The sequence below is a fragment of the Pyrus communis genome, chromosome 15 (assembly GCF_963583255.1).
Source record: "Pyrus communis chromosome 15, drPyrComm1.1, whole genome shotgun sequence".
In the NCBI taxonomy this organism is placed as follows: domain Eukaryota; kingdom Viridiplantae; phylum Streptophyta; class Magnoliopsida; order Rosales; family Rosaceae; genus Pyrus; species Pyrus communis.
The window spans coordinates 8,647,410-8,665,227 of NC_084817.1; the positions used below are offsets into that span (position 1 = coordinate 8,647,410).

The 17,818-nt window shown below is 36.9% G+C and overlaps 3 protein-coding genes across 4 annotated transcripts; 2 read left to right on the forward strand and 1 right to left on the reverse strand.

The window, feature by feature from the left end:
- Positions 1-3,147: 3,147 nt before the first annotated feature.
- LOC137717800 (uncharacterized) lies at positions 3,148-10,372 on the forward strand. Of its 2 annotated transcripts, none has more exons than XM_068457287.1 (19): positions 3,148-3,304; positions 4,164-4,274; positions 4,364-4,591; positions 4,681-4,767; positions 4,973-5,062; positions 5,151-5,277; positions 5,433-5,533; positions 5,789-5,957; positions 6,088-6,209; positions 6,696-6,824; positions 6,966-7,064; positions 7,162-7,219; positions 7,300-7,375; positions 7,453-7,582; positions 8,010-8,167; positions 8,554-8,626; positions 8,709-8,903; positions 9,054-9,147; positions 9,319-10,372. In XM_068457287.1, exons 2-19 carry the CDS (start codon positions 4,200-4,202, stop codon positions 10,197-10,199), a joined length of 2,892 nt encoding a protein of 963 aa, XP_068313388.1. In that variant the 5' UTR covers positions 3,148-3,304; positions 4,164-4,199; the 3' UTR covers positions 10,200-10,372. The 2 variants fall into 2 exon arrangements, with proteins under 2 accessions (XP_068313388.1, XP_068313389.1); XM_068457288.1 differs by having other exon boundaries at positions 3,154-3,304; positions 4,159-4,274.
- A 1,615-nt stretch (positions 10,373-11,987) lies between these two features.
- LOC137717279 (calmodulin-like protein 3) lies at positions 11,988-12,577 on the forward strand. Its single transcript, XM_068456588.1, has one exon. It carries the CDS (start codon positions 12,017-12,019, stop codon positions 12,575-12,577), a length of 561 nt encoding a protein of 186 aa, XP_068312689.1. The 5' UTR covers positions 11,988-12,016.
- A 1,536-nt stretch (positions 12,578-14,113) lies between these two features.
- LOC137718581 (basic leucine zipper 9-like) lies at positions 14,114-17,349 on the reverse strand. The gene is made up of 6 exons (XM_068458129.1): positions 17,043-17,349; positions 15,875-15,995; positions 15,567-15,741; positions 15,285-15,360; positions 14,971-15,096; positions 14,114-14,604 (listed from the first exon to the last, which is right to left on the reverse strand). Exons 1-6 carry the CDS (start codon positions 17,199-17,201, stop codon positions 14,314-14,316), a joined length of 948 nt encoding a protein of 315 aa, XP_068314230.1. The 5' UTR covers positions 17,202-17,349; the 3' UTR covers positions 14,114-14,313.
- Between the last annotated feature and the right edge of the window lie 469 nt (positions 17,350-17,818).

Consider the following 17,818-nt stretch of genomic DNA (forward strand, 5'->3'; position numbering starts at 1 on the left):
TAATGTTTTCTCATTAGACTCTTACTTTGGGTATGTAAACTTGTTGACCCTAAAAACCACCAAGCCTATGTGGCACGTAGGCTGAGTAACTAATAAGCTAACTAAGTCCTTCGTTTATGTGCGGAGCGTGCCAACTCGACAATCGAGCTCGGCCGAGGAGTAAAATGTGTTGTTGTGTTGAGTGCGCTCCTGACTTCTTGATCCTGCAATTGCGACTGAGGAAGGAACACGTCTCGACCTTAGGGTTTTAGAGCCTGAAGACAAGGCTGCTAGTCCTGCAAAGTTCTCAAATCGTCGGTGCCGGATTCGATCACGATGATTATATTCGTGAGAGTATAAGCACGCTGAACTGACACTAGATTATACGGACACAAATACTCGAATGATATATATGTCTTGATGGTAAATGTGGTTCAGCCGTCGAAATGCTGAACTGTGAAACTTACTTGCAAGTATCCAATCATAAAACAACTCGACTTTCAATGTGCCGAGCTTAGTAACCTGTAACACCTCACTTCGCCGAGAAAGCTAATGAGATGACCTCTACCAATGAGGACTCGAAAATCCCTATCGATTGAGACTTGGATAGTAACTAGTTGGTCTCGAAGCAGTGTTGTTTATCCAAACTGAAGATGTGTTGGCGGAAGAAAGGGGAGAAGGATAAAATGTCAAAGTTTGTTGAGAAGCTTTGCATAAGGCAATTTGTGTGTTGAATTGAAGCGGGCTTGACTAATGTATTCCCCCTTCATAACCGAACTAGAAATGGTTGTTGAGAAGCTTTGCATAAGGCAATTTGTGTGTTGAATTGAAGCGGGCTTGACTAATGTATTCCCCCTTCATAACCGAACTAGAAATGGACTAGGATTAGAACTCCTCAACCCAATCTCATTAGGTCTCAGCCTATCCTAATCCCTATGGGACTCTGAACCAAACCCTTTAATAAACCAGGTTCATCTCCTAATTCTAAGCATTTCAGCCTTTAGGACTCCTTATTGCACCAGGATTCGACTACTTTCTCCTTTATCCAAAACAATCATCTTCATACTAGGATTCGCCCGACCTTAACCAGCCGGCCCACAAAAGATTCTAGATGAATATTACCGAGCCGAGAATGACTCTAAGCTCGGCCCAAAATAATATTTTGGTCCAAACAAAACTTCAAAGACAATTTTTTTTTTTAATTTTATGTTTTGAAGTAATATTTATGTGATAGCGTGGTATGCAGTGTTCTAAAAATTGGCCTAGGTGCTAGACGGTAGCCAACCGCTTTGCTTAACTCCTAATCGGCTACAAAATCAGAGAGCACATTCGCTGGATGGGATTAGGCGGGACTAGGTAGAGATATGCAAGTCTGGGCAGGGCTAGGCGGAGCTGGGCATAGAATAATCGAGCTTATATGAAGAAGTCGGAATCTGCAATTTTTTTTTACTGCAGAGTCAGCTCCGCAAAGAAGAAGACTCTGTTCCCTAACCTGACTTTGCACGATTCAATTAAGATGGTCGCCTCATCTTTTTTCTATAGCTGCAGCCTGCACGTTTTCTTTGAAATGGTCCCACAATTTTTCACTACTTTTGATACCCTTTTCTTTTTCCACTCTTAACCCCGTTATTACCTTCTTTTTTTTTTTTTTTCCAAAAAAAGTAGGCTAAAATCATTTTGACCCCGTTATTACTTTTTCCACTCTTAACCCGGTTATTACTTTTGATACCCTTTTCTTTTTCCACTCTTAACCCCGTTATTACCTTTTCTTTTTCCAAAAAAAGTAGGCTAAAATCATTCTTTAATAATTTCGGAATGAAATTTTAAGCCAAAATCATTACAGCATCTCCAATGGTTAGAAAATCTGACATTGGAAAATAATAGAATTAGCAATTTGGTTTATTTTTATGTCTGGGTATTTTGGTGTGTATTAGGGTTATTTAGTATGTTAAGAATATTTTTATCTTCTGCAATAAGTTATCACTGCATTAGTTTGGCGATAATCTTACAAGAGACGAACAAAATTGAACGATACTCTCTTCCCCCTTAAGTATTCTTAGCGGAAATTTCTTTGTAGTTCCTGCGATGGATGACATGTTCAATTCCAACTTGGTGCCTAGAAAAAACACACGCTTACTTTTCTTAAGAACGCTTTGTAATTAGTCAAATACCGTCCATCAACTTTTCTTTTCTAAAGCACATTTGTCATTGACTACGTATAAAGGTGTGTTGTTTTTGCTCAAATTCTTGATGCCGTTCCTGTGTTTTGAAGGTTGACAATTCTTGATCCAAGTGTTTTATCGCATCAAAATCTTGGTCTCTTTTGCTCAACACCACGTTAAACTACTATGATGTGCCACATTTGTAGGTGACATGTCTACACATTGAGCACAGATTAATACTAAACTTTAATATGTATAGGAATTATAAAAATCAAATCTAAAATTTTCGATATATAAGTGAAAATAACTACTATTAAACATTTCACTTACATTAATGCTCAATTTAATTATATATAAAAAAATATTCAAAATGATTAGAGATTTTCCAGTTGCGCAGAACATGGATGGTATGTTTCATGTCAATATACAAGTGATTGCGATACTTGTGTCAAAAAGTAATAATTTAAAATATTATACTAAAAATATAAAATGTCGGAAAATCTATAAAAATAAAAATAAAAGAAAAAGCCCGTTTTAAGAGTCTCGTCAGCATTTTCATTTTGGACCAATGGAAATTTCAACCACTATGATGTTATGAACCGGAAAATGGAAAGAATTCAACACCGAGCTATATGCCCAGGCGCCTATAACCACATTTTTGTTATGGACCCACCACAGATAGTTCAGAGTACAAAATACAAAGGCGGTTAGCTACGCGCCACGCCTTTCAAGAATTCCACGGCCATGATTCTCCCTCCCACTCGATCCAACGGCCACCCACATTCCTTTATTTCGCGCGACTAACCGTTAATTAGAATTCGACCACACTAACCTCACCCATACACGCACTTACCTAACCAATCATCTAGCGACGCGTAATCCCTTATTTTTATTTTTCGGCGGGTTCTTTTTTTCAATTGAACGAGCTCGCGATCTAAAAGTCACAGGCGGTGGGGACTTATGTTGGTCGCGTGGTTGAAGTTGGGGAAGGCCTACGCTGAAACAAAAAAGGAAAGATCGTGTCATTAAAACGACGCCGAATCTCGTCGTTTCGACGAAGTTACCTATGAGTCTCTTCGTCTACTCGGCAATTTTCATTTCCAAATTGTTCTGAGCTATTCTTCTCTCTCTGCTTTCGCTTCCGGAGCTCTGTGGGACTTCAGGTGGATTGCATTTCTCTAATTAATTTATCTAATTATTTTTGTTAATTTCGGTTTTTTCTTAAAGTTATTGATTGGAATTTGCTGATTAATTGTGGTTTAGTTTGCTGACTAAGTTTTGGATGATGAATTTTATGTCAATTTTTAGAGGATTTTAAGAATTGGGTTTTGGATTTCAGTCAGAGAAATGAATTTTCATGAGAATTTGTAGTTGATAGAAATGAAATTTCGATTTTTTGTTGAATTTACCCTTGTGAAAGAAGTTAACTTTGTATGCACATATGTAAGTATGAATTACAATGGAGGAAATTGACGGTGAGTGATCGAATTTCCGAAGGGAAATGGGAGTTACGAACTAAATTAGTATAGTTGTTATGCTTTGGGGTTTATGTTCTAAGTTTGAGTTTAAGTTCATGAGCTTGAAGTCGGCACATTGACTGTATCAGGACACTTGAAAGGTTTGGTATTTGTGAAGTTGTCTGAAGCTGCATCGATAAATTTCAAATCTTGTTGAATTAATTTATCTTATCTTGACTGCTGACATACGTGTCACTTTTGCTCCAGTATTTATTTGGCATATTCTTTTAATATGAAGCTGTATACCTTTAACGTAGAAGGGCTTTCATTTCATGGTTTTATTAGCAACAAGTGTAAAACAGGAATTACAAATTTGAAAGATCTCAGAATGGTTTTTGTGTACAAGTTTATACAATGATTGCTTGAGAGGTGCTTGGAGTTTCAGCTCACTTAGTTTCAAATTTGTGGTTTTGCATTAACTGTTCAAATTTTCTTTATTTAGTTAAATCTAGGGTTCTCTAATTTTGGTTTTAAATTATTTTTCCTTCTCTTCCCTCAAGCAAAGATTTGTAAATTAAACTACTCGAGTCCTTTTACACCAATGGGATGGGCAAACATCTGCAAAAGACGCATGAAAGTATGCACTGTTGCTTTTCTGATATACCTAGATTACAAGGTAATTTTCATTCATTTCCTTTCATTTATAGGTTGCCTATTTTACATAAAATACCGTTTAAACTTTTTTTATTTTTGAAATCATTGAAGGCTTTGCAGCAAAGAGAGAAATGGGCTAACAAAACTAAAACAGATGCTTTATGGGAAAATGCACATAAGCGAAATGCTAAACGTGTTCTCCGTTTGATAGTGGAGTTGGAAGGTTTGTGGGTGAAACTTGGGCAGTATCTGTCTACACGGGCAGATGTACTTCCTGAGGCATACATACGCCTTCTCAAGCAATTGCAGGACTCTCTTCCTCCTCGTCCTTTAGAAGAGGTTGTCTCCATAGGTTTTGAAAGTTATAATATCAATATACAATTATCATCCGCTGCGTCATTTGCTAACTGACAATTTCATTTACACAGGTTTGTCGAACGATACAGAAGGAGTTGGGGAAATCAATGAACGAGTTGTTCTTAGATTTTGTAAATGTTCCTTTGGCAACAGCATCAGTAAGATTTTCAGACTCTTGGGTCTTGAAAGTAGAGTGAACAAATATAACCACTTAGCTCAGATTCATTGTTAATTATAATTTTGATTTTGATTTTGATTTTTAAAAAGGTCTATTAGCTCAGATTCATTGTTAATTATACTTTGATTTTGATTTTGATTTTTAAAAAGGTCTATCTGATTGGTTTCCCATTCTAATTTATGCAGATAGCACAAGTCCACCGTGCCACCCTGCTCAACGGGCGGGAAGTAGTTGTTAAAGTTCAACATGAGGGCATCAAGACAATTATATTGGAGGTTTGTCACGCTTGGCTTTTAAGATTCAGGTTGTATAAAATTAAGAAGGGGTCACTAAATTATTGTCGGACATGCTTTTGTTTTGCAGGACTTGAAGAATGCAAAGTCAATTGTTGACTGGATAGCATGGGCAGAGCCTCAGTACAATTTTAATCCTATGATAGATGAATGGTGCAAAGAATCTCCCAAAGAACTTGACTTCAATCATGAAGCTGGTACAATTAACTGTCATTCTTACTCCTGAATTTTCTCTCATACTGCTGAGATCTTGTATCTTTTTAGTTTGGCAACCTTGACGACTATTTGTATTACAAGCTTGTTCAATTTGTCTACTTTATTGATTTTGTTTATGCACTCTCTGTTTCTGTAGAGAACACCAGAACAGTGGCAAAAAATCTTGGCTGCAATACCAAATGTGATGATAACACACGCGCCGATCGAGTGGATGTTTTGATTCCAGAGGTTATTCAGGTAGTATCTGTTCCATTCTCCTAATATATATGATTCTGCAAGCACAGTTTCATTTAACTGAGAACAGTGTGAACAATTGTTCATAAAAAATAAAAAAAATCTGAAGATGATATATGGTGGAATAGAGTAGGGAGTGCCTCCTTTATTGCTGATCTTTACTGGTGGTTGGTCTAATTCATTTCTTTCAACTATAGGTGCTGTCTTTCCTATTTCATACGTATTTGTTATTTACCATCCTGCTGCTTTTGTTTACAGTCAACAGAGAAAGTCCTAATTTCAGAGTTTATGGATGGTATTCGGATAAATGACATAGAAGCGCTGGAAGAATTTGGTGTTGACAAACAAAAGGTTGTTGAAGAAATCACACGTGCTTATGCCCATCAAATGTATGTTGATGGGTTTTTTAATGGAGACCCTCATCCTGGTATCCCTCTTCCCACCCCTTCCGTTATTTATTATTTTTACTTAAATTTTTTATTAGAACAAGTCAGTTCACAAGTCAACGAGTTTGTGAGATAGTACATGGTTTACTGATCCTGGAGTCTTTTTTGCAGGAAACTTTCTTGTGAGCAAGGAACCTCCATATCGTCCTATTTTGCTTGACTTTGGGCTTACAAAGAAATTATCAAGCTCTTTTAAAAAAGCACTAGCAAAGATGTTCTTGGCATCTACCGAGGTTTGTGCAAACTGTTATCATTTCTTTAAAACAAACTGTTATTTGATATCATATGGTTACTTGATGTTAAGAATTTTAGGTGAGTAGGGTCATTGATTGAAATGATCAGAGCCCTTATGAATTCTTCTCCATGAAATGTAACAAGGACTAGTAACACAATGAAAACTTTTACTTTCTTGCCTTTCCTTTTAGATGCTGAGGATCATCTTTGTCAAACAAATAAGAGCACCATAATGAGTAATAGCAATGCTTTTTTAAGTGATGACGATAACATTGTTTGTAAGACTAAGTTAATTGCACTGCAAATGTATATAGGGATCAATCTGCATTCACTTAAATTACTAATTGATGAATATTACTGTTTGTAGATTATAGCTCCCCTCTGCGTATACTTTAGTTATCCATTTTCCCTTATTTCTTTTTTAGGAATATTGCTAAACAGTACTATATTATTATTAATTTATTACTTTGCAATGCTTGTCACAGGGGGACCATGTTGCTCTATTGTCTGCCTTTGCAGAAATGGGACTTAAGTTGCGCCTAGATATTCCAGAGCAGGCAATGGAGATAACAACTGTATTCTTCCGAAGTACAACACCTGCCAAAGAGTCTAGTGTAAGTATGCAATAATGTTTGTCTTTATTCACTTTGTACTTGTTAGATTGTTTCTATTTTTCCAATGTCATAAGTCCTATTCTGTTCAGTTTGTCTTCCTACCCTGTTCAGTTTGATTAGTTAGCTTATTATTTTCCTCAGGAAACAATGAAATCTATGGTGGATCAAAGAGCAAAAAACATGAAGGTTATACAGGACAAGATGCAACTTAACCAGAAGGAGGCTAAACGCTTTAATCCTGTAAGTTCATGCATAATGTCCTCCTACCGTCGTGCTTCTCTGCTATGTTTATTGATTATTTCATCTGTGCTAAATTTAGTAAGAATCCCTTTAACAGGTTGATGCATTTCCTGGTGATATTGTAATTTTTGCACGAGTCCTCAATCTTCTCAGAGGTCTGTATACGAAAATTTTCTCTGCTGTTTTGGTGTTAAATAACTATATCGTTTTAATTTTACTTTTGACTTGGTTGTAGGGCTTTCTTCCACAATGAATGTCCGGATTGTATATCAAGAGATCATGAGACCATTTGCTGAATCCGTTTTACAAGGGTAAGTGTATCTTGAATATTGTTTTGCATTGGTTTGTCGTCATATCTGGTTCTTTTCTGATCGACCCAAATTTTCAGAAACATTAGTAGGGGACCAATGGAAAATGATCAGTGGGTCTATGACACACCTGCCCACTCTAATGTGGAGGCCAAGCTGAGGCAACTCCTAGTTGAGCTGGGGAATGACAATAAAATACTTGGAGTCCAGGTGTGCACCAATTTATCTGTTGAAATGATGCCATGAAAATTTGAATAGTCCTTTTCCATTCAATTACATAAAGCTTGACATTGTAGATATTATTGTGCTCTCTTAAATTCCAGTGCAAGTCTCAGTTTCATTACAATGGTGTTGCGTGTTCTTTGAATGCTGATATTTTCTCATTAAAGTTTTAAGTTAATAGTTCAAAGAGCTAGTTTTATGTTAGAAGGATTAGAGCTTGTAGATGCCCTTGAAATTTTATATTTATTTAAACCTCTGTTTTTTGTATTAAATGAAGAGGTACACAAGGTTCTTCATATTGTTACTTGTTTTTTACTTCCAAAATGTTGCTTGTTTGTTTTTAAATTTTTTTTTTTTTTTTTCTGCTGTTCTTTCAAATTATAGTTTAATCAAGCTTTCATGATTTTGGATTAAGGTATGTGCCTACAAAGATGGGGAAGTTATTATTGACACTGCTGCTGGAGTGCTTGGTAGATATGATCCTCGTCCAGTTCAACCTGACAGCCTTTTCCCAGTTTTTTCTGTTACAAAGGGTTTAACAGCTGGAATGTTACATTGGCTGGTTGACACTGGGTGCGTATTAGTATGTTTCCATGTTTCTTTTTGCTGTATTAAATCTGCGCCTGAGGCATTATACGTGATTCAGAATAAGCTCTCATTTCTATTTTAGCGTCTTCATAGCATATAGTTTGTATCTAATTGTCTGAGGTTGTCTGGGATGTCCATTCCTTTCAGCACAACAGGGGAATCTATCGTAGTATGGAAACTTTGATCATGTGATCCATAACGAGAAATGATTGATATTTTAGGCATTACCTGCATGGCTTCAGGAGCAGTTTGATAAAATAACTTTCATGTATGTTAATTTCAGTTATAATGACATGACAAGAGATTTATGATGTATCTTTCTGCATTGTTGGTAAATACGGTAAATTGTTTTAACTATTCTGCCCTTTCAGAAAATTGAGCCTTGAGGAAGACGTAGCAAATATATGGCCAGAATTTGGATCATTTAGAAAACATCAGATAAAGGTATAAACTTTGTGATTCAATTCCTGATATTCTTAATCCAATAAAGCTATAAGTTTTGTTTGTATTTTTATCTTAATTTTAGGTCCATCACGTCCTAAACCATACCTCTGGACTGCACAATGCCTTGGGAGAGCTTGGCACAGAGAACCCTTTGCTTATGTTAGACTGGGAGGAGTGTTTAAACCGCGTTGCCCTTTCAGAACCTGAGACTGAACCTGGCCAGGAGCAGCTGTATCACTATCTATCTTTTGGTTGGATATGTGGTGGGATTATCGAGGTACAATTGCCTACTATTCAGAACAGTTATTGGCACCTATTATTTTCAGTGCTTTTAAATATGTGGTGGAATCACTTTTTGTGTGACCGGGAATCTAATGTTCAAAACTTGCTTTGATCATTTTTCTAATTATCTATTCGGGTGGAACAGCATGCATCGAAGAGGAAATTCAAAGAGATTCTTGAAGAAGCATTTGTTCACCCCCTCCAAATTGAAGGGGAGTTTTATATTGGAATACCTCCAGGCAAGTATACTATGTTTTTTGCTTCATTAAACGCGAGCAATACATGTCTATTTTACTTTCTGTTGTTTTCTGTTAATGTGAAAGTATTGCTTCAGCTATTTATCAGAATGTATTATGGTGATCGTGAATCTGGGATTTCATAATTACCATGCCTTTTTCCTCCTATCCTAGGTGTGGAATCTCGACTTGCAACCCTTACACCCAATACAGAAGACCTGAAGAAGCTTTCAGGGATTAGCGGTCGTACTGATCTGCCCTCCACTTTCCAACCAGACAAAATTATGCAGGCTGCAACTGCATTGCCCGCTCTATTTAACATGCTAAATATTCGCCGTGCCATGATACCTGCAGCTAATGGACATTTCTCAGCACGTGCACTTGCACGTTACTATGCAACCTTAGTTGATGGTGGTGTTGTTCCGCCGCCTCATTCCTCTTCCTCAAAGCCAGCTCTTGGTAGCCACCCTCACATTCCCAAATTTGCTGATCAACCGTCAGTGAAAAAACAGAAAGGTAACAGAAGCAAGAAGATAGCTGCTGCTTTTAGGAACATGAGAACTAATAAGTATGAGAAGACCCCGCAAGATAGCAAGGACCAGGACATTGGTAGTCACAATAGAAACACGAGCGGCAACAGTAACACTTGCAACGGAAGTGACACCGTGTTGGATGAGATCATAGTGAATCCTAATCCTCAAAAGGACGTCGTTAAGATATTTAACAACCCCAGAATTCACGATGCCTTCATGGGCATTGGCGAGTATTCAAACTTGGCCAAACCAGATGGGCATTTCGGGCTGGGATTTAAGAGGTATTATTCAAAGGACAGGTCCCTTATCGGCTTTGGCCACTCGGGCATGGGTGGCTCAACTGGTTTCTGTGACATAAAGAATCGGTTCTCCATTGCTGTAACATTGAATAAAATGTCGTTTGGTTTAGAGACCGCAAAGATAATCCAGTTAGTTTGTTCGGAGTTAAACATCCCGGTGCCGGAGGATTATCTGAGATACGCCGAAACGGGATCTAGTGATGGAAAACCTCTGATCAATTGAGGCTGGTAAATGGTAATTAAGCCGTTTTACACTTAATCATCATTGCAACCTTGTATTACACATTTTGATTCGATTATATTCTTCTGGTTTTTACCCCAGATGAAAGAGTGTATGCAGTTATGTTGATTTCAATTTTATACAGCAATTATTTAAAAGTGAAACTTTGAACACAATTGAGATGGTTCATTTTCTGTCAATTTTCTTGTCCAGTTGTTTTAGCATTTGAAAAATTACTTAATAAACTGAACCATGAAATTCCGTCACAACAAGAAAATCTGTCGTATAACTAGTTTTATACAAATGTGTGTATCTCTTTTATCCTGTTGCATCATCGGTGAGAGTTTGAAAGTTGACTATATGATGAAAGATGGACATACAATCGTATAGACTACCAATTAAAAACGACCCAACATAAAAAAATTTCCCACATATTATTTAATGCATCTCTCTTAGCATATTATATATAGATGGCGAACACTCAAGAATTTCTTGTCCATAAAAACTTAAAAGTTGGAGATATAATGAGAGAAATAAACGCATAAATATATACAATCTGTTACACTTTAGAATCTCTCGTATAGAACGATTTAAAAGCTGGATGATCCAAAATATTTTTTTCCCATTGTGTATATATTATTTTGGAAAGAATTTGCATCCACATGAAAGATTAGAAGTTTAAAATAGTGTGTTGCAGATCCCACGTGAGATGGTGGGCAGTGCATGCATTAGACAGAGAACATTGTTTAATTTAATTAGGAAATAAGTGAATAAATTAATGTTGCAAGTACGATTAAATAACTACAAAACGCGGTTTCTGGCATTTCTGTTCCTTCATGTGCACTCTAAGATAGGTGGAAGGAAATGGAAAATCATCTCTGCAATAACAAATCTGATTTCTTTGAGCTTCTTCATTTATAAAGAAACATTTTATCAGTGTCCTTCATGGCTTCATGCTTCCACCAAGTGCCATATATCGTTATTTCTTCTTTTTTTTCTTGTATCTAGATTGACATTTATATTTTGCAGATTCGGTTCAATGCTCTACACTCAAGTTCAAATCTCATTTCTTTATATTGTATATAAAACAAAATGTAGTATACTTACTACATTTTGTTTCAAATTGGAAGTAGATGCAATACCATTTACAAGGAAACGAAATGGTTGTGTGATCGAGTACTTATCTGACACTCACAATAAGAGTTCGATATCACTGCTAAAACAAGTTAATAGATCAAAATCACTGCACTATGTTGTATACTAACTATCATCTATCACAGTGGTGTTTCGCTTATTTCCCTATACTAAAAGAAAAAAAAATTGTTCATTCGACATATTGAACCAAACTTTAGATTTCTAATCGACCATTTAGATTAAAGTTCCAAATAAATGTATCAAAAATTATTTGACATATTTCTTGATTTTTCAAAGCAAATGACAAGCTAATTGTTATAACAACATTAATCTCAAGTGTCGATTAAAATACAACTAATTTATTTTGATCCAGATTTATTTAAACCGACCAACCCTAACACAAATATGACAGCATCCTTTGTGTATTGCACCAGTTCCACATGAAAATTCAATTTCTATACCATTTGCCAGCTTCTTAGGAATCTTAAAGATTTATCAAACAATAATTATCACAATTATCATGATTAAGTATTGTTGCAATGGCACTTGTGTAATTTACCCAAAAAACTCGGGCATTTCGCCATGACCAACACTATAAAAACTGTGTACACTTTTGAAGGAAATCACACACATTTCATATTTCTCCATATTTGCAAACTTCATTAGGGTTTCTGTGCAGTACCATTATGGGAATTACAGGAGTTTGCTCTAGGTTACTTGGTGACCTGGTTCAAGCCATTGGAGGAGTCCCATCCAGTTCGGCAAGCAAAGGAGCTCACATTGATCAATGTGATCAGTATTCCAATTGCAAACCACAAAGCATTGCAACCAAAGTTGATGAGTCCACGGCAAGGGCACTGATCACAGTGTTTGGGATGGAAACAAATGGAAGAATCAAGAAGGAAAAAGCGCGGCGTGTCGTGGAAAATCTTGGACTAATACGTAATGAGGAAGACCAGATGGGTTTCGATTTGCCTGGGGATGATCATGAAGTGCCAGTGGAGGAGGTCCTTGGTGGATTGGAGGATAACGAGTCCGAGCGCAGCGAGCTCCTGCGTGAAGCATTCAAGATTTTCGACGAGGATGGCAACGGGTTCATAGAGGCTGTGGAGTTGAAAAGGGTTTTGGAGTGCTTGGGGTTGGGTAGTGGGTGGGACATGGATCAGGTTGAGAAGATGGTGAAGGTTGTGGATTTGAATTTGGATGGTAAGGTTGATTTTGGAGAGTTTGAGTTAATGATGGGGTAATTAAAATGTAATTATCTTTTTGATTAAGATCAAGATGCTTAATTATTATTCTTTTATTTTCTTCAAACAAATGTTGTCCTAATTGTAAATTCAATGGATTCATAACCTTTTTTCCTCAGCAATGTCCAATTTGTGTTGTTTCTTCTTTTCCTTTATTTTAAACTCAATCATTCAACCTCAAATGAAGAAATCATTTTTTTTTCTTTTGTCTAACAAAGTGACACAGCAGAAGTTACAAAAAAAAAGGATCACGAACAGTCACCCTTAAATAGAATCTGGAACACCAGAAGCTTGAGAGAATTAATCTCAATTTTTATTCAATGGAAAATCAAAAGCCCCTAACAATACGCCAAGAAGGTGTCTACAATAAAACAAACTCTCGAAGGGCTAAAAAGGGAAACGAAAATATAAAATCAAAAACTATCAGACTTGGTTGCTGTTGTGCTCTCGGGTTTGCGGCACTCCAATTGTTTTTCTATCTTTTTCGCTAGTTGCTCTACATCACAAAGGCATGATGTTTATATAGAGGGAATGTTGAGAATCGAACCATTGAAGCTACAAGTACCCTTAAACGATTAGATAATTTTGCGTGAACAATTATTTTTACACGAACAAATTATGATTACGATAAGATTGAGTGTGATTAGCAGTGATGATAGAACACTATATAATCAAATATAAAAATACTAAATTATCAATAAATCGTTGTTAAGTATTCAGCTATACCGGCGTAGTTGCAACCTTGCACCTTCCCTTATTCCAGGCACACCCAAATAAAAAGAGAGTGAATTGTCTGACTTTTTGTAAATGATATCAAACTTCATCAGTTCGACTACTTGAGTCAGCACCACTAGATGTGGGATCAGATGCCCAAATACTAAAAACGAGGTTGATCATGCGGGCGATTTTCTACCATTGATTAAATGTGGGATCAAATGCCCGAATAGTACAAACGAGGTTGATCATTTGATCGATTTTTGCCATTGATCAAATGTGAGATCAAATGCCCAAATAATATAAATGAGGTTGATCATTCGTGCGATTTTTGACCGTTGATCAATCGTGCGATTTTTTACCATTGATCAAATATGGGATCAAATGCGATTTCTAACTATTGATCAAATGTGGATTATTGGGTGATCCACGGTAAAAAATCACCACTTGTAGACTTGTAGGCGACTAACTGTAGCATAGCAGGGCTTGAATATAAAATCTTGCAACTCTGGATGTGCGTGCTTTGCTAACTAGGGAGGTGACAAGCATATGTGGATGGATCCAAACGTTTCAACTACAAAATGCGGTTTCTGTGCTTTTCATGTGAGCACTCCTCAAGTAAAAGGAAAAGCATTTTCCTTAATTATATAACACAGTTGACACCATGATCTTCCCTCTTTGCAACCTCAATTATTATACAGAAACCAAAAGAGAAGAATCTGTGGACTTATGGAGCTTGCGTGTCAAAATTGAAAATAATTGAAAATTCTAAAATGCACCAGTGTATGAAATGCGTCAGTGTAATGGATGGTTAGATTTGCGTGTTACAATTAAAATCATTCCAATTTCTTCACTAAATGCAACATTTTACATGAGAACAAGCTAGGAAACCATAAAAAAGAAAGAAGAAAAGTGAAAGAAAAGGAGACACTTAGAGCTACTTGGAGATCTGCCTAAAGCATATTACAAGACATATTCGATCCAATTGACAGGGCTACAGGCGTTACAATCGTTTTACTTTATCACCATATATCCGAGACACAGCTAACAGTATCGCTCATCATCCGGTTACTCAGATTGCTATTAGCCATACCAGCATTTCCGAGTCCAAGGCCTGCGTTCTGTCCAGAGACTGCAATTCCAGCATACGGAGCATCCTGTCCGTGAATGGTAATGGTTGGTGAGACGTGTGCTGCTACCCCACGCACATTGTGAGGGTTGAGTGGTTGCGGCGTGCCTAGATGACCTTGAAGAATTTGATTCAAACTAGAGGTTATTGAGCCCCGAGCAACCATATCTTCAGCTAGCTTCACCTAAAATTAAATCATCATTCTTTAGTGACATCTCTTAACGTTTTACAACTGTTACGTTGCCTTTAAATACGCATACATACCCATGATTAGTACTTTTTATTTTCTGTGTATTATAATTTGATATAGAATTCGCTAATCGCTGACAGCCACGTCAGTAAATTGTCATGGTTTGGCTATATATCTACTACTACACTCGCAAGCACAAGGCAAATTAGAGGCTCTGTTCCAGAGTCTATTCACCCTCTTTAAACCTCTATAAGTTTGCTTCTTTTCTGTTTTCTTTTTATCATCTTGTTCACCGTCACGATTGCTTTGCCTACATTTTGATAGTTTCACGTTTAAACACTCTCTGATGTTATTTTATACCTTGGCTCTCAAGGCTTCCACGTCCGAATTCAATACTCTATTATTTGTATCAGCGTCGCAGAGCTGTTGAGAAGCATCCGTAAGCTGCATACATAGGGTTGAATTTTCTCCTCTCAGTTGTTCAAACTGAAATAAAACCATGAAGAGAGCTTATGCATCAGACTTTCTTCAAATTACTCAATGGATAATTACAAACTTGACAAGTTCAAGTTACTCAATGGATTATCACAAACTTGACACAGAAAACAATTAATCACTAGTCACTGCACACTAAACATTGTTCTGGTCAAGACTCCACGAAAAATATTTGATACCTGCAACTCGAGCTCCACCAGATGTGCTTGCTTTCTTCTTCTTGATCGCCTAGCAGACTCCCTATTTGAGACCATCCTGCAAGGTGGTTACAAGGTAATGCAGCTTTGGATCAATTCCCACCTTTAAATGAATGGAAACAATAGAATATCGATAATATGATAAGCAATTTAGCCTCGTTTTTTTGTCCCTCGATTCTCCTTTGATATAGTCAATGTAAAAGCCAATAAGAAAAAGTATGCATGAGGAGAAAAGGGGCGTGAATCGTTTCCCATATGGAATACCTTCTAATGCGTTTTATATTGAGGGGGTCTGTGCTGTCTCCACATGGACCAAATTCCATCTCAAAATCATCCTCATCGGATTGTTCTCCGGACGAGCCACCGTAGGCTCCTCTTGCTTGGTTATCTCTGCCAATTGGTTTAGCAGTCGATGTTGGACAGCCAACTGATAAACCATCTATCAAAACCACTAAATCACACAACAAGCAACAAATGGTGCCCAAAACACAAACATAGCACGCAGAAAAAGCGACGAAACAACGACAAGCAAGCGAAAGGTGTAAGCTTGACGTGTTTTTCTGAAACCATACCACAAATTGATGACTGGGAATCCATGGTTGCCGAGATGCAGGAGTTTTTTGGAGTGAGATTTTGAGTGCAGATTAGGGTCTCTGTCAGTTCACCAAAGCTTGAAAACCCATCTATTATATCCTGCATATATGGAATACATATATATACACTTTGTGAAACATGTGACTGCAGCTAGAAATCAAAATTTGATACTTCATTTTATACTTGTCTTGTAATGGCTGCTATGAACTTTAGGAAGAGTCTCAAAAATTCACTCGCTAAGAAACCAACTTAATTATGGAAAACTAATTAAGATTACAAAATAGAGTATTAATAATATAATAAAAAATTATTCACGCGAATGGATGACTAACTGTTCCATACCTTAACCTAACTCGATTGTCCAAATATGAGATTGGTAATTTTTTTCACACCCAAACTTGTATTAGATAGTGCATCCCTAAGTCAGTGTATCAGTTTTGAGCGTCTAAATAGCACTACAGTATCAACTTATCCATAGAAAATATTTTGTTATGTGCTGAAAATAAATCCATAATTTTTTTCTAAAAAAAAAACATCTCTAGGATTTAGAATTCTATGTATTTCTCAAACAATTGACATAAGCCTCCCCATATCACCAATGACTTGTTAAACTGGAACCTCTCAAGCATGATTAAACTGGTAATTAAGTATGATTAATTACCCAAGAAAAAAAAAATTTAATTAATTAACCAAATCTACCATCACGTTTATCTTGAAATAATTAAACAAAATAATTAAGCTTCATTTTCGGCCCCACTACAACGAACTAGGATCCTCTCCGAATTCATTTTGGGGGGATCCTAGAGATTCGAACATTGTGGTGTGGGTTTTCGTCTGGTATTATTTGTGTTTAATTTTAAATAAAAAAAATCAAATGATTTCTGAACACATGATACACGATAAATAACTAATATGTGAAGATTTCTAAAACCCTCACAATTTAGATACAATTTAGATATGGATAGAATCCAAATCCCACTACCACGACGTTTGAGTCAAAATATTAAAACCACACATATAATAACATGTCAAATTTGTTCCAAAAAAAAAAAAAAAAAAAAACATGTTAAATTGCGTTGGATGACGTGGCACTGGACTACGGCGTCCGAAAGTCCCTCAAGGTGAGAAAGAGTGAGTGTGACTAACCTCATTTTTGAAAGCGAAGCTCAGGTCGCCGGCACAAAGGTCGCCGGAAAATACATCCGTACTGGCGAAATTCCTGTACTTCGCCCAATATTCGCCGATTTTTTCATCCTGGTGCCATTGAGTATCAGCGCCCTCCTGACCGATCTTGGACTTGTCCATTAAGTACTCCAAGGCCTCGCCAAGAGAAAATTCCCGCTTCAATTCGAAGGGAGACAACGCTGTTTGGGAGTGCACCGCCAAGTCGCAAGCCGGCTTTTGCTCCACTTGGGATCTCCGTGCTACCACCGGTGAGATTAGCGCAGAGAGAGAGAGATGGAGAGGGAAGGGGGAGGGAATAAGTGCGTAGGGATTGGGTATAAATAGCAAAAATGGGATGCGGGAAAGTACGTAAGGAAAAAGTGAGGCGGCACACGAAGTTAAAGTTTAGTGTTAGGTTAGATTACGGAAATGCCCTTGGGAATTGTACGAAATGGCGCGAGATATGGGTTTTGTGGTAATTGCACATGACGGGATCTTCGTGTGCAAGTAATCTAATACTTTATTTATTTTATGAATCTGGACGGTTGATTTCTAGAATCTGGAAAGAATCATCACGCTGACACGAAACAAGTTGGTTGTTTGGTGGCCACCTGAATCTGGAAGGGTTTTCAGTTTTTATTTTTTTATTTTTTGACATACGATCACGTTAATGAGTAAAATTGTTAGTTGTTAGGGTTTTTGGTTCTTTGGTTAGAAGACGAAAAATTTGTTTGAATGAAGTTAACGAAAACATCGAT

Excerpts from the sequence above, each read along its gene's own strand:
- LOC137717800 (XM_068457287.1), top strand. The coding sequence starts at position 4,200 with ATGGGATGGGCAAACATCTGCAAAAGACGCATGAAAGTATGCACTGTT. Across the intron at positions 4,768-4,972 it reads TTCCTTTGGCAACAGCATCA|ATAGCACAAGTCCACCGTGC; the intron begins GTAAGATTTTCA and ends TAATTTATGCAG. Across the intron at positions 8,627-8,708 it reads TTAGAAAACATCAGATAAAG|GTCCATCACGTCCTAAACCA; the intron begins GTATAAACTTTG and ends TCTTAATTTTAG.
- LOC137717279 (XM_068456588.1), top strand. The coding sequence starts at position 12,017 with ATGGGAATTACAGGAGTTTGCTCTAGGTTACTTGGTGACCTGGTTCAA.
- LOC137718581 (XM_068458129.1), bottom strand. The coding sequence starts at position 17,201 with ATGGACAAGTCCAAGATCGGTCAGGAGGGCGCTGATACTCAATGGCAC. Across the intron at positions 15,361-15,566 it reads AATATAAAACGCATTAGAAG|GATGGTCTCAAATAGGGAGT; the intron begins GTATTCCATATG and ends ACCACCTTGCAG. Across the intron at positions 15,097-15,284 it reads TGGTGGAGCTCGAGTTGCAG|TTTGAACAACTGAGAGGAGA; the intron begins GTATCAAATATT and ends GTTTTATTTCAG.